General features: G+C 36.1%; 1 protein-coding gene across 1 annotated transcript in view; it reads left to right on the top strand.

Moving 5' to 3' along the window:
* Galntl6 (polypeptide N-acetylgalactosaminyltransferase like 6) overlaps positions 1-13,833 on the top strand; it is an 847,322-nt gene that overhangs the window by 345,923 nt on the left and 487,566 nt on the right. The window contains exon 5 of the mRNA XM_070016476.1: positions 9,551-9,717. Coding sequence (XP_069872577.1) covers positions 9,551-9,717 — 167 coding nt within the window. The remainder of the gene's footprint in view (positions 1-9,550; positions 9,718-13,833) is intronic.

The following is a 13,833-nucleotide window of genomic DNA, read 5'->3' as shown; positions in this document are numbered from 1 at the left end:
CTGGTGGTTCATGCCTGTAATCCTAGCTACTCAGGAGGCTGAGAGCTGAGGATTGTGGTTTGAAGCCAGACTGGACAGGAACTCTGTGAGACTTTTATCTCCAATAAACTACTCAAAAAAAGCCAGAAGTAGCATGGTGGCTCAAATGGTAGAGTGCTCGCCTTGAGCAAAAGAAGCTCAGGGACAGCACACAGGCCCACTACACAAGCTCTAGGATGGGCAACAAAGAGAGAGAGAGAGAGAGAGAGAGAGAGAGAGAGAGAGAGAGACAGAGACAGAGACAGAGACAGAGACAGAGACAGAGACAGAGACAGAGACAGAGACAGAGACAGAGACAGAGACAGACAGACAGACAGACAGACAGAGACAGACAGACAGACAGAGACAGAGAAAGAGAGAGACAGAGAAAGAGAGACAGAGACAGAGACAGAGACAGAGAGACAGAGAGAGAGAAAAGAGAGAAAGAGAGAGAGAAAGAGAGAGAGAAAGAGAGAGGAAGGAAGGAAGGAAGGAAGGAAGGAAGGAAGGAAGGAAGGAAGGAAGGAAGGAAGGAAGGAAGGAAGAAAGAAAGGGAAGGGAAGGGAAGGAGGGAAGGAAGGGAGGGAGAGAGACAGAAAGAAAGGAAGGAAGGAAGGAGTAAGGGAGGGAGGACAGGAGGGAGGGAGGAAATAAAAGTAGTCTTTAAGGACAAAAATCAGAATTGCAGATTCCCCATTATTTTCTTTAATCCATTTTGTTATTTCTCTATTTTTTATGGTAAAAATGCTGTACAAAGGGGTTACAGTTACATGAGCAAGGTAATGAGTACATTTCCTATTGAGCATTGTTCCTCTTTCTTTGTTTTTCCCCTACCTACCATCCCCTACCATCCCTTCCCTCCCACCTCCACAACTAAGCCCCCCCCATTCCTCCTTCCCCCCACCCGCCCCCTGCCGAAGTTGTAAAGTTCATTTTCAACTTAATACCAGCTCAAGATACAGGTTTTTCCCATGTTGATAGCAGTGTTTTCAACAGCATTTGTGAACTAGTGTTTCTTTCTAACATGTACGTTTCTAGGAACTTTCTCCAGTCTCAGATGGCTGTGTGGGCTTGTTTCTGAGCCCTTGCATTGGTCAATGGTTTGTTTCTGTGACAAATTACTTAAGATAAACAACTCATGGGAAGGGCATAATTTTTGTTCACAGTTTGAGAGATGTCAGGCCATAGTTGGCCTCTTCCAGTGTTGTGGATCTAAGTTAGGGCTCAAACATCATGACAACTAGTATGTGAAGAAAACAGCTCCCCTTATAAAATGGAGAGAGGAAACAGAAGGGACAAGGGACAAGATACATCTTTCCATGGCATGTCCCTAGGACATCCTTCTTCCAACTAGACCCCATCATTCAGCTTTAATGTAATTATTGGAAGAATTATGTTAGTATAACTGAGGAGTGGGGAGATCTATGAATGGTGGTGTCTACCAACTACCCAGAGTAAGTACCATAATTCATTAAAGACTGGTAGATTCTCCTCTAAGATCAATAGAATCAAAGCATGTCTTCTCTCATATTTTCTAGGAAATCCAGCAATAAATAAAAATGAATAAATGGCTTCCAAATGGGAAGAAAGAGAGTCAACTGTCTCTATTAATTTAATATATATCATCACTTTTTTCCACAAAAATTCTTAAGGAATCCATTAAAGAGTAATTGAAGTTCAGAATGGCAAGATACAAGATCAACATACAAAAATAAGTTTTATTTTATATGTTTTTGATGAAAATCTGGACTATTTACGAACCATTTTTTAAATCAAGATACAGGTGATCTTGTTTTAATAGTTTTATTATCTTTATAGTAGTTGTACAAAGGGGCTGCCATTCACTGAAGCAGTTTATGAATACAGTGCATGTTGATCAAGGTTACCCCTTTCAACATTCCCACCCACCCCTCCCAACTACCTCTCCTCTTGCTTACCTTAATTTTAGGTTATATATTGATTTTTTTTTACCATTTAACAAAGCAGTTTACATGTACAATGCATCTTGATCTGGATCCCCATTTCAATATCTTTCCCCCATTCAACCTACCCTTTCCCTTTTACTTCCCAATTCTTTGATATATACAAGAAATTCTTTTCTGCATTTCCCCCCCTGCCTTTTTCATTGTTCTACCCTTCACCCCTTGGTTCCACTTTCCCTTCCTGCGAGTACCCATTTTCTGGTACTTATTTTATGGGCTTTGGCTTAGTCTTTTTTAAAGAATTGTACTATTTCCACTCTCCATAGTCTATTACACTGCATTAATTCATTTGTAACCCCTTGCTTACCACCCAGTGTGTTTACTTGTAGATTTATAGGCACTTCTTTGTTACCACAAATGTGGGAAAATGCAAATTATGTTTCTCTGAGTCTGGCTTATTTCATAGAGCTACCCTATGACCCAGAAATTCCATTCCTGGGCATTTATCTAATAGAGCACAAACAAGGCCACACTAAAGCTACCAGCACAACCATATTCACTGAAGCATTATTTACGATATCCAGGATATAGATGCCCTTCAATGGATGAATGGATCAAGAAAGTGTGATACACACACATACACACACACACATACACACGTGCGTGCACATGCACACACACACATACACACGTGCGTGCACATGCACACACACACACATACAGTGGAATTCTATTTAGAAAGAATATTGTACCACATAAGGAAATGGAAGGACTTGGAAAAAATTATATTAAGCAAGACAGACCACATCAACCAACATTTCTACTCATAACATATTCTAAATACATGTAATACATATAGGTAATACATACATCCATTAAAAAATTACACATGAGCTGGGCATGGTGGATCATGTCTACAATCCAAGGTATTTGAGAAAAAGAGATGATGAGTTTCCCAGTTCACAGTCAGCCCAGACCAAAAAAAAAAATCCATGAGACTCTATCTGGACTAAAACATAAACTAAGTCTGGGGGCATAGCTTAAGAATCAGAGTGCCTACATAGCAAGTACAAAGCACTCAGTTCAAACCCTGACATTAACAGAACAAAACTTTCACATGCATGTTTATTGTTTTCAATAGCCCTCCAGAAAAAGTCTCCCAAATAACTAGTAATTAATTAATGAATTAACAAGTAGAACCATAAAATCCAAGAGCATCCTGTCATAAAAAGAATCAAAATATACTTTTTAAAAATTGCCATGTTATTTCCCCATTTGTTAGGAAATGGAAAGGCTTGGAAAAAATTATATTAAGTGAAGTAAGCCAGGCCCAAAGAAACATAGGTCCCATGGTTTCCCTTATTTGCAATATCTAGTATAGGTATGAGTCAAGCGGAAAAGATCAGATAATGTGATGTTAGGTAAACGAACCCTTAAATATGTATTTTAATGTTTTCGTTTCTTTCATGCATGTGTTTCTAACGCATTTATAAGATTATTTCTTTGTTGCTTTGTATGTCCCTCCCCCACAGTGTAACCCCCACTTTCACTTTATTTGATGTCAGTATAACATGTGGAGGAGAGGGGGACAAACAAGTCGTTTAAGGATTCAGGTGGACCTGTTGTAACAAGGAGAATTACAAAATGTCATGTCAAAGCAAGCTTTACAATGTCGGAGTGGGGGGGGAGGGGGGTATGATTGGGTGGGGGGGAGGGGGGAGGCTGGGAAGGGAGGTGAAGGGTAAACAAAGGAGGAGGCTGCAATGCTTGGTAAGAAATGTATGCATTATCCTGCCAATGTAATTGTAACCCCTCTGTACAGTATGTTCTCAAATAAAATAAAATTAAAAAAAAAATTGCCATGTTATTAATCTGGAAATCAAATGTTAAGCCTAAAATATAATTATAAAATCCCACATATTTTTATTATATTCATATAAATATCCATAGTAGGAAAAACTATAAAAATAGAAAGTATATAGCAGTTACTTAAGTCTCTGAGGGATGGAGGAAAAATATAAATTAAAACATATAATTTTCTTTTGAATTAAAAAATTCATTCTAAAATTGTGCTGATGGTTACAACTCTCTGTACATACACTGAAATACTGAATTGCTCCCTTCAATTAGTAAAATATTGGGCTGCATAGTACATTAATTCTGCATTAATGCAGTTGCTTTTCTTTTTTTTTTTTTTTTTGCCGGTCTTGGGGCCTGGGCGCTGTCCCTCAGCTCTTCAGCTCAAGGCTAGTGCTCTACCACTTGAGCCACAGCACCACTTCTGGCTTTTTCTGCTTATGTGGTGCTGAGGAATTGAATCCAGGGCCTCATACATACAAGGAAAGCACTCTACCACTGAGCCACCTTCCCAGCCCATGAAGTTGCTTTTAATAAAAGATAAAGCATTCTCTGTTGCTTCTTATCCTATGAGCCAAAGTAATAAACACATCTGAAAATGTGTATCTGTCACAAGTGATAAGTGTTTCACACTTTGAAGTGAGATTCAAGCATGTCAATGGCAGGGACACAGATTTCTATTAAAAGTTTCACTAAAAAATTCTGTGGAAATTATTGTTTTACTGTTATTTTAAAATTATTGTTTTACTATTTTCTGTAAAAGTGGAGAATTTAGCTGTTAATCACACATTTAAAATATTTAATTATATTTTGTTATTATGGCTCAAATTTCACCTATGAAAAAGTTCACCTATATTCCATAGTGGTAGACTTCACTGTTATTCCCTCTTCCCCTCCAGCTCACAGCCCCAAAGTCTAGTTATATATTGATCATCTCAAACCCACTCACTCTTCAAGACACTATAGTGCCATCAATTTTTTCTTGCCAAAGTAACTAATGATTTCCAACTTGCTGAAGTCCAATAATTGTACAATCTATCTTGTGAAATTTTACAGTGTCACTGGACACTTTGGCCCTACTCTCATTTTTTAAAGTACTCTTGTCTGTTTCAAGGAATAAAATCTTGCTTTCTCTCACCATGTCTTTGCAGTTCACTTTGCAATGTGGCTCCTTTCTATCTGATGCTCAGTTCAGGACCTGCTACTCCTTCTTGTTTGTGTTTATGCTTTCTTTGTTGATGTAATCCAGCAAGGTTTATCAATTTTCTCTGTGTTCATTCACTCCCAACATAGGTCTTGAATGCCAGCATTTCTAATCTCAGCTAAATCCACTATTATCTCCTAATGGGTATCCTAGACTGTCCTCACAAGTGGACCTCACACATTCAGTCTTCCTATACTGCAATGGATTAAATGCAGTGAACAATTGTGAGTCTTGAGAACTAAGGTAGAAGACTACAACATTTTTTGAAGTATTAACAAACACTCTCCCTTTTAAAAAGGAACGTACCGTCTTATGAAATACCAGCATCAACTCCATATTGTGGTCCCTGCTGTCTCTGATCTCCTACACAGTGAACATATTCTTTCTGCTATCTTTTATGATACTCAGTGCCACAGTGCCACATCATGATATCAAAATTCCTTTGATACTTAGTAAATATATAAAATAAATGACATTAAATTATGAATCATACTATCCCTGTAAAATGTTAATATGTGTAAAATAGTCTTACAAAATAGGTAACCAAATAAACAAATGAAAGTTTATATTGATGATCTCCTCCATTCAAATATACTGCCATCTACTTTGGCAACCCAGACTACTTTTACAGACCTGTCACAGGCAAAATAAATTGCTAGTTATCACTGCTTTATCAAACCCAGCTGACATGTCAAGATTAGAACAGAAAAAAAAAAAAAACAACTGAGTGACTAAAACCAGCCACTGAAAATTGAATATGCTGACATTAAAACAATTACTATGTAAATTGGTGCTTAGAAATGACTTACACAGATATGCTCTATAATATACTTGTCACTAGCCAGATGTCAGGCTGACATTTTATTCTGCGGCTATTGAGAACAGACCACAGAGAACAGTAGCTGAACCAAAATGGTTTTCAAGAAATATTGCAATGACAAAAGGATAAAGGAAAATAAGGAAGTTTTCTCAACATTCCGAACGTGTCTAGTTCCTTTGTACACATGACAGAAATGGTTTTCTAACGGTTATGGTTTGATCTTAAACGTTCTCCAAAGGCGTGCGGTGCTACTGTAACGGAGTGGAACTTTTAAGAGATAGTGAAGTAAGGAGGTCAGGTTTGGCTGGCGCCATATTGGCCACACGGTGGCTGGTAGGGTCTGGCCTCATGTCTTCATGCTGGGGGAAGTAAATGCCCCTGTGCATCACTTGCTTCCCAGGTGATGGGTGTGTCTGGACCCCTGGAGGCAGGGGCAGGCCCTTGGCTGATAGGTTACTGAATCTGTCAGTCCAGTGCCTGGGACTGGGAATTTCCTGAGGATCTGCTGCCTGACCTATTTAGGCCTGGACAGGACACCATACCATGTGTATCTCTGTGTCTCCATGATCGTGTCCTGTGTCCTGTCTCCTGTCTCGTCTCCAGTCATCGTGGCATCGCAATTCAGCTCTCCACTGGAGCTGAATGGGCTTGTTGGTATTCTTTTTTGTCATTTCTTTCCTCTTGAGCATGTTTCCTAGCTGTGTTATGTGTCTTTGCGAGCTGCAGGCCTTTGTAACTACGGGCAGCCTGCAGCCTGTTAACTGTATAATGAAGACAGCAGTATTCTATATTTTAAAATGTGGCTCCTGGGATGATTCCTCTTACAACAATAGAACCAGTTAGAAGGAATTTGGGTCATTGGGGACATGCTCCCATTGGGAATAATGAAACTGCTGCCCCTTCCCTTTCTCTCTTTTGGTTGCTTGCCCACCACGACTTGAGCAGTATATTAATCCACACACTCCCACCATGAGGCGGTTCACATTGCTTTTAGGGAAGTACTTATTTGAAGAATACAGTGAAAAGAAGTATAATTACAGCAATTTTTACCATACACCATAAACGTAATGTAATAACATTACAATCAGATTAAATAACATTTCAAAGAGGCTAGTTTTCCTTAAGAGTAGAAAGTCAGATCCATGCTCTCATTCATTTTTGGTTTTTGGAAGAACTATTACAATCTCTATCTTTTTTTTCTCCAAGTCTCTTTGTCTGCCCTGCTGCTGGAGGAATATGTACACATGATCCTGTCTCCATCAAGATTAACAATATTTGAAACTATTCACTGTTCCTTAGAATCACTTACAAGACCCTGCATGATCTGTGTTCAACACAGGACTCATCTATAAAGCCTTCCCTAATTCTTTCAGACAAACTTAGTCATAATTCCTTCGGGCTTTCATTGCCTGGACACCATCTATTATGTCACTTGTCTCATTTGAGTCTAATCATTTTGTGTATCTGTCCATTGGTTTGTGAACCCTCAAGGGAAGAGACTATAATGTGTTTATCTTTGTACCCTAAGTGTCTCTCATTTGCCCTTACGCTTTCCTGTCTCCCCTATTCCTTTACCTACTTCCAGAGTGGAAGAGGCTTTTGACAGGTAAAAGATAAGCAATTAAAACAACAATAGCAGTAATCATGGAAGCCAGTTTTTATCAAACACTTGCTATAATCAGGTCTAATTTTTTTTTTTTTTTTTGGTTCCGGTCATGGGGCCTGAACTCTGGGCCTGGGCACTGTCCCTCAGCTCTTCAGCTCAAGGCTAGCGCTCTACCACTTGAGCCACAGCACCACTTCCAACTTTTTTCTTTTTGCTTATGTGGTGCTGAGGAATCGAACCCAGGGCCTCATGCATGCAAGGCAAGCACTCTACCACTGAGCCACCTTCCCAGCCCCCAATCAGGTCTACTATTATACTGAGTGATTATGAAGGTTTTTTTCTACTCATCTTACTCAATGTAAGGAAAATAGTTTTATGTACACTTCATTTTAAAATTTAACCTGTCAGTTATTTTCTTTTTTGTTGTTGTTTTATTGTGGAAATACCGTACAGAGGGGCTGTCAGTTATTTTCTACTTTCTCTTTCATTGAAAATGTTTTAACGTTATGAACTAGACTTAGCTCATGGTTTTCCCCTTTGGATTTTCAGCATATTTTAATTAATGGGTAGAAAGGATTCTTTCACATTGTGTGTGTGTGTGGGGGGGGTATAACAACAAGTATTTACTCACATAAATATAAATTAGTGAAAACATTGTTAAGAAAGAAAGGTTTTTCCACATACAGTTAATCCTTTTGTGTCTCTTTTTCTTAATGATTGGAAATTTACTTGGGTATAAACTTATTTTGAAAATCATGAGATGGTTGGTAATTTATATAATATTACTTTTTAATATAGTTCTTATTTATTGATGTGCATTTCATATGTACACAATCTTGCCTTTATGCTTAAAAACGTTTTCTTTAAATTATTAACTGCATTTCCAAAACATTGTAAGTTATGATAGCTAGTGTGGTAAGTATAATTATCCTAAATATTGATCAATGTAAAACCCAATTATCTTGGGCCTTTGGCTTTGTTCATAAGAATTGAGAATGTACATAATTATAACCAGGTGTGCTGAATTACATTACTGCTCTTTGCTAGATCTGTGCATTTTATGTAATAGCATCTGTCTCAGAACATTCCTTTGGAAATTACTGACAGATCTATCTCCTATGTTCTTGTACCACTTAGGTATTCCCCAAATGCTTTTCACATTTCTACAGCAATTTAATGCCTACATAATGGTTTCATTGTGACAGTTTTCTTAAATCTTTTCATTGCTTTTGAAAACATCAAAATCTACTTGTTGGGTAAATATTGTTGAATATAATAGAACTTTAGACTAAATAATTGACACAGGGATAGAATAATTCTTTTTTTTTTTCAGATTTCTTCCCAATGAAAAAAGTCAAGCATTGTTGTTTCCTCCTTTGTTTCCCCCCTAACATCCCTTCCCTCCTTTCTCCACAGCTACACTTCCTCCCATCCCCCTCCCAACCCCACCTAAATTGTAAAGTTTGTTTTTTGACATAGAGTGTTGTACATCTCATTGTTGTAATGGGTCACCCTTTATCCCTGTTTAAACAATTTGTTTTGCAATGATGTAAAAATGTCTTAATTTGAGGCTTAGAGTAACCTTACTATGTGGTTATATAGAGTAAATGTTCATTTAGGATTAAATTTTTCATTCAAAGGCACTGGGTATTTTTTCCCTACAGAGCCATAAATACTGTCCAACTAATGAAATACTCCAAAATGAAAAGCTGGCTAATTAAGCATAATTATTATAGAAGCTAAATTTTCAAAACTCTTCAGGAAATCCATATAAATGTTAATCATATTATTTATCCTTAATCATATCAGTTATCCTATTTTCTATTAGACAACCATAGAGAAAATGTGCATGAACAAGAGCACATTTCAACATCCTGATGAATTTGACATCCCTAGATGCAGAAAGAATTAAAGTGGTTGTTTCATTAACCGTGGATGTAAAAGTAGGTGATTAAAGAATCCATGAATGAGGAGAGCAACTAGGAGAATGCCCAAGCTATAGCTAGAAAACTATTGAACAAAGTTACATTCTCACTGCTGTCTGATAACCTAATGAACAGAGGTGTGAGGCATATTACAGTTTTACATTGAACATGGCCTTTTTTCTTCCACCCCATCTCCAGCTGTAAGCACAAGATGTACCTGGAAAGGCTGCCAAACACCAGCATCATTATCCCATTTCATAATGAAGGCTGGACTTCCCTCCTGAGGACCATACACAGTATAATTAACCGAACCCCAGAGAGTCTGATAGCAGAAATCATTCTGGTAGATGACTTCAGTGATAGAGGTAAGATGCCATTAACATTTTGTCTTGCTGTTATCGCCTGCATAATAATTAAGGACTTAGGGAAAAAAAAGCTGAGAGTTTCTCTTTGATTTTACCTGACAGCTGATTATCAAGTTTTATCTATGTTGTGATGGAAATGTTGGTCAATTGTAAAAGAAACTAATGAGATGCTACTGACATTATTTGGGAAACTGTCAAAAATTCACATTACCTATCTGTTGTGAATTACACCAGTGTTGGCAAAATGCCTCAACTTACATTCAACTTCAAGACAAGCACTACAAAATATATTAGGTATATGTGAGTGGTAGAATATGTTATGTGGAACTTTAAAATATATTCTCATTATGAAAAGAATATCTGCACTTTTGTTTTTATCAGTATGATTTTTTCTCCAGGCTGTACTTGTCTTACTTTGCAATTCAGTTTTGTGAAGAGTGCAATACATATGTTTTACTTAACAAATCTTGTTAGTTTATAATATCAAATGATATGCTATAATATCTATTTGATATGCTATAATATGCTATATAATGATAGGCTATAAAAAGTCTGGTATATATGTGTATTAGATAATTTGGTATATAATTTGTAATAAAGTGCATTTGATTTATAAATCAAGGAAAATTTATAGAATGGTCCCTGAGAATTGGCCTTCTTTATAAGTCATATTTTATCAAAACAAAAATCAATATTGCAGAAATAAGACAACCTATACACAACTCTCTTTTTTGTTGTGACTAACTAGTGAGAGAGAAGCCATCCGAATGATATTGTTTCATTGTGACTATAATTTTCATAGTTCTCTCTTAATGCTACATCTGTTGGGAAGAGTGGCAGTAATGTAATTTGTTTGAATATTATTCTTATGTCTCGAAAGAGAGTACATCTTGACATCATATGGGTTAATTAAAGTTCTGGAAATTTCATGTGCAGCAAGATATCTCTTTGATATTTTATATCTGAATTAACATACATTAATAAAATCAACAGGTTTCATTGGTACAATTCCACAAATGTGTATGATGCACCTTCCACAACTTGATTCCTCCATTCTATTCTCATACCTCCTTCTGCCTCCTGTAATTTTTAAACAGAGCCATTTGGTTTCATTATGCTGTCTTTTTGTATATGTTCACATACATAAATACAATGCATACGTACTATACTGTGATTCTCTTTATCTTCCATATTAATTCTTTTACCCTTTGTCCTTCCATTGCCCCCAAGCCTACCATATTTTATAATTATGTGCTATTATTATTATTGCTATCATTCCTTTAGGCCTCAATTCTACCTATTTTCCTTCAGATGACTTAATTTTGTTTTCTTTATCACTGAATAATACTCTATGGTGTATCTATACCGTATTTTCCTTATCTACTCATTGGTTGTTGGGTTTGTTGGCTAATTCCACAGTTTGGTTATCATGACAAAAGTATGTCTGTAGTGTATTGATTTATTCTCCTTTAGATATATACCCAAACATGCTATGGCCGGGTCATAGCATAAGTCTAGTAGTTTTATATGGATTTCCACAGGGGTTGTACTAGTTTAGTCACACCAACCATGATAAGGGCTTCTCCCACCAAACACAATTTCATTAGAATTTGTGGTTTGTTTCTTTAAGGATTGCCATTTTGACTGGGATAAGATGGAATTTTAGTGTAGTTTTGATTTGTATTTCCTTAGTGAGAAAAGGCTTGAACATTTCTTCATATGTTTATTAGCCATCTGTTCATCTTCTGAGAATTGTCTTAATGAAATATCTGAAACTTTGAAATGACTACGGGAAAACAAAGGAAAAAATCTCTGAAAACTATGGTCATAGGGAACATCAATTGTTTCATAGTACACCAGAATTTTGCAGGAATGAGCAAGCTATAAAAGTTTGTGTTCATTACCTCACATGTACAGATTATGGAATTTATATGCCACATCTGAGGTCCTTCTATCTTATTCTACTGGAATGTAAACTAACAAATTGGTCATTTTGGTTCAATTTCAAAGACACTTTTGATGTGTGTTGCTAAGGTAGACATATATGTTTTACTCACTGAGAATGAGATGGTATTTAAAGTGAACTTCTTAGAGTTTTAAGTAATCTATTTAGGACTGGCATGTGGTTCAAGTAGTGATGCACCTGCCTAGCAAGAAGAAAGCCAGAGAAACGCAATTCTGTCAAAGAAGCAAATATATACATTTAAATGAATGTTTATTTTTATTTGCTTATAATCAAGAGGACATATTTCAAAGCACTCATTATTTCTTCAGCTAAAAGCAGGCATCAAATCTGTTTATAAATGTAGCCATGGTTTTGAAAACATTAAAAAGAAGGTAAAGCTCAGAGAAGGTAAAGCTCACCAAGTGGATGTTCTTTTTGGGTGACTGCTTCCAGGAGAAATAAAGCAGTGTATCTTTGAAAAAATTTCTACATAATTAACTTTGCCTTGGTAAACTATCTTTTAATAGCAGAATTTTCACCCAGGAGTAGTATAATGAGAAACATTGGGTTTCCAAAATAATTCTTGTTTGTGGAATGTTATTTGCTGAAAAAGACTCAAGGGCATTTTCTTATAAAGGGGGAGAAAATAGTAACACCAACTTTTTCTTCACTTTAATTCATTGTCATCTTTAATATGGTAGCATTTGAAATAAAGTCTTGTAATATGTAACATTACCTTGGAAGTAAGTGGGCTTTTAATTTAATCGGTATTAGCAAAGTGAGTCAAAACAAAAAAAGTATTAATTTTATATTGATTATTTTTGTCTTTCCTATCAAAAATTTTTAGAAATTATCACAATTTTAATCTTGAGTAAAATTTTCACCTAGGTATTCTATTCCTAGAATAGAAATGAAATTGAAATTGTTAGTTCATAATAAAATGCAAAAGTAAATTTTGAAAGAAATAAAATGATAAAATTAGTGTCTACTAGGTCTTATATGAATTTAAGGAGTATCAATCACTCTAGCTTTCTGAATTATGGGAGATATCAAAAATTAACAAAATGACCACCGTCAGTCCCAGTATTTACTAGTAATTGTGCAACATCGGGAAACTACCTTTTCAGAGTCAGCCTTTTTTTATCAGAAGGGAAATAATGAAGTGACTTCTTTTTTTAATTATTTTTTTATTGTGAAAATACCATACAGAGGATTACAATTACATGGGCAAGGTAATGAGTACATTTCTTAGCAAGCATTGTTGCCTCCTCCTTTATTTCCCCTTCCCATCCTTTCCCATCTCCCCCAAGCTCCATCCCCTCTCCTTTCTCCGCCCCCCCCATGCCAAAGCTGTAAAGTTCGTTTTTCGACAAAAGGTCTTGTACATCTCATTGTTGAAATGGGTCCACCTTCCCCTCCACAAATTATACCAACATCAAATACTTGAAAACTGGTTATACCATGGAGGAAGGACATACAAAGCAACAAAGAAATATCTTATAAATATGTTAGAGACAATAGCAAGAAAGAAAAGAAGTGACTTCTTATGCAGAAGTTAAGAAGGAAGGCCATCATAGATGGTGAAGATATTGTGCATGGCTTAGGAGATGAGGAACTGCTCTTATATTTTGATTTCTACAAAGTCCTCATTACTATAATTACCATACTTCTGTGAAATCTTTTGAATGTCATCAAATCTACTTCATATGGATATCTATCTATCTATCTATCTATCTATCTATCTATCTATCTATCTATCTAAAATGTATCTGTATCCATGTACCTTCAGAGTTGTCATTCTCTCCATTCAAATATTTATCTGTCTGTCCAGCAATCCATCCTTCCATCTCCAGAAATAATCAGGTCAATTATAGGACACACTATGCCTAATCATGGTAATTCATAATACATTTGGAAAGTTAGGAGTATTTAAAATGCCCATATGACTGACAAATTACAACAAACTTTGAAATAAAATAAAATTTTACTAAGTTAATGAGCAAAGTATCATATTATCTACTTAACGTATATTAGTAGCCTTAGCTGTGTGTTTAACAGAATCTTTTACAAAATTATTCTCAGTATCACAAGAGAAAACAAAATGTTCTATACCATCTTTCCTTTACATGCCTCGAAGAAAAAGAAACTATTCTCTAAACTTGGACATATCT

The sequence above is a fragment of the Dipodomys merriami genome, unplaced genomic scaffold (genome assembly GCF_024711535.1).
Source record: "Dipodomys merriami isolate MVZ:Mamm:240054 unplaced genomic scaffold, mDipMer1.0.p SCAF_12, whole genome shotgun sequence".
NCBI classification, from domain to species: domain Eukaryota; kingdom Metazoa; phylum Chordata; class Mammalia; order Rodentia; family Heteromyidae; genus Dipodomys; species Dipodomys merriami.
The sequence above is the reverse complement of the archived record's forward strand: the minus strand, read 5'-3'. Positions and strand labels throughout refer to the sequence as shown.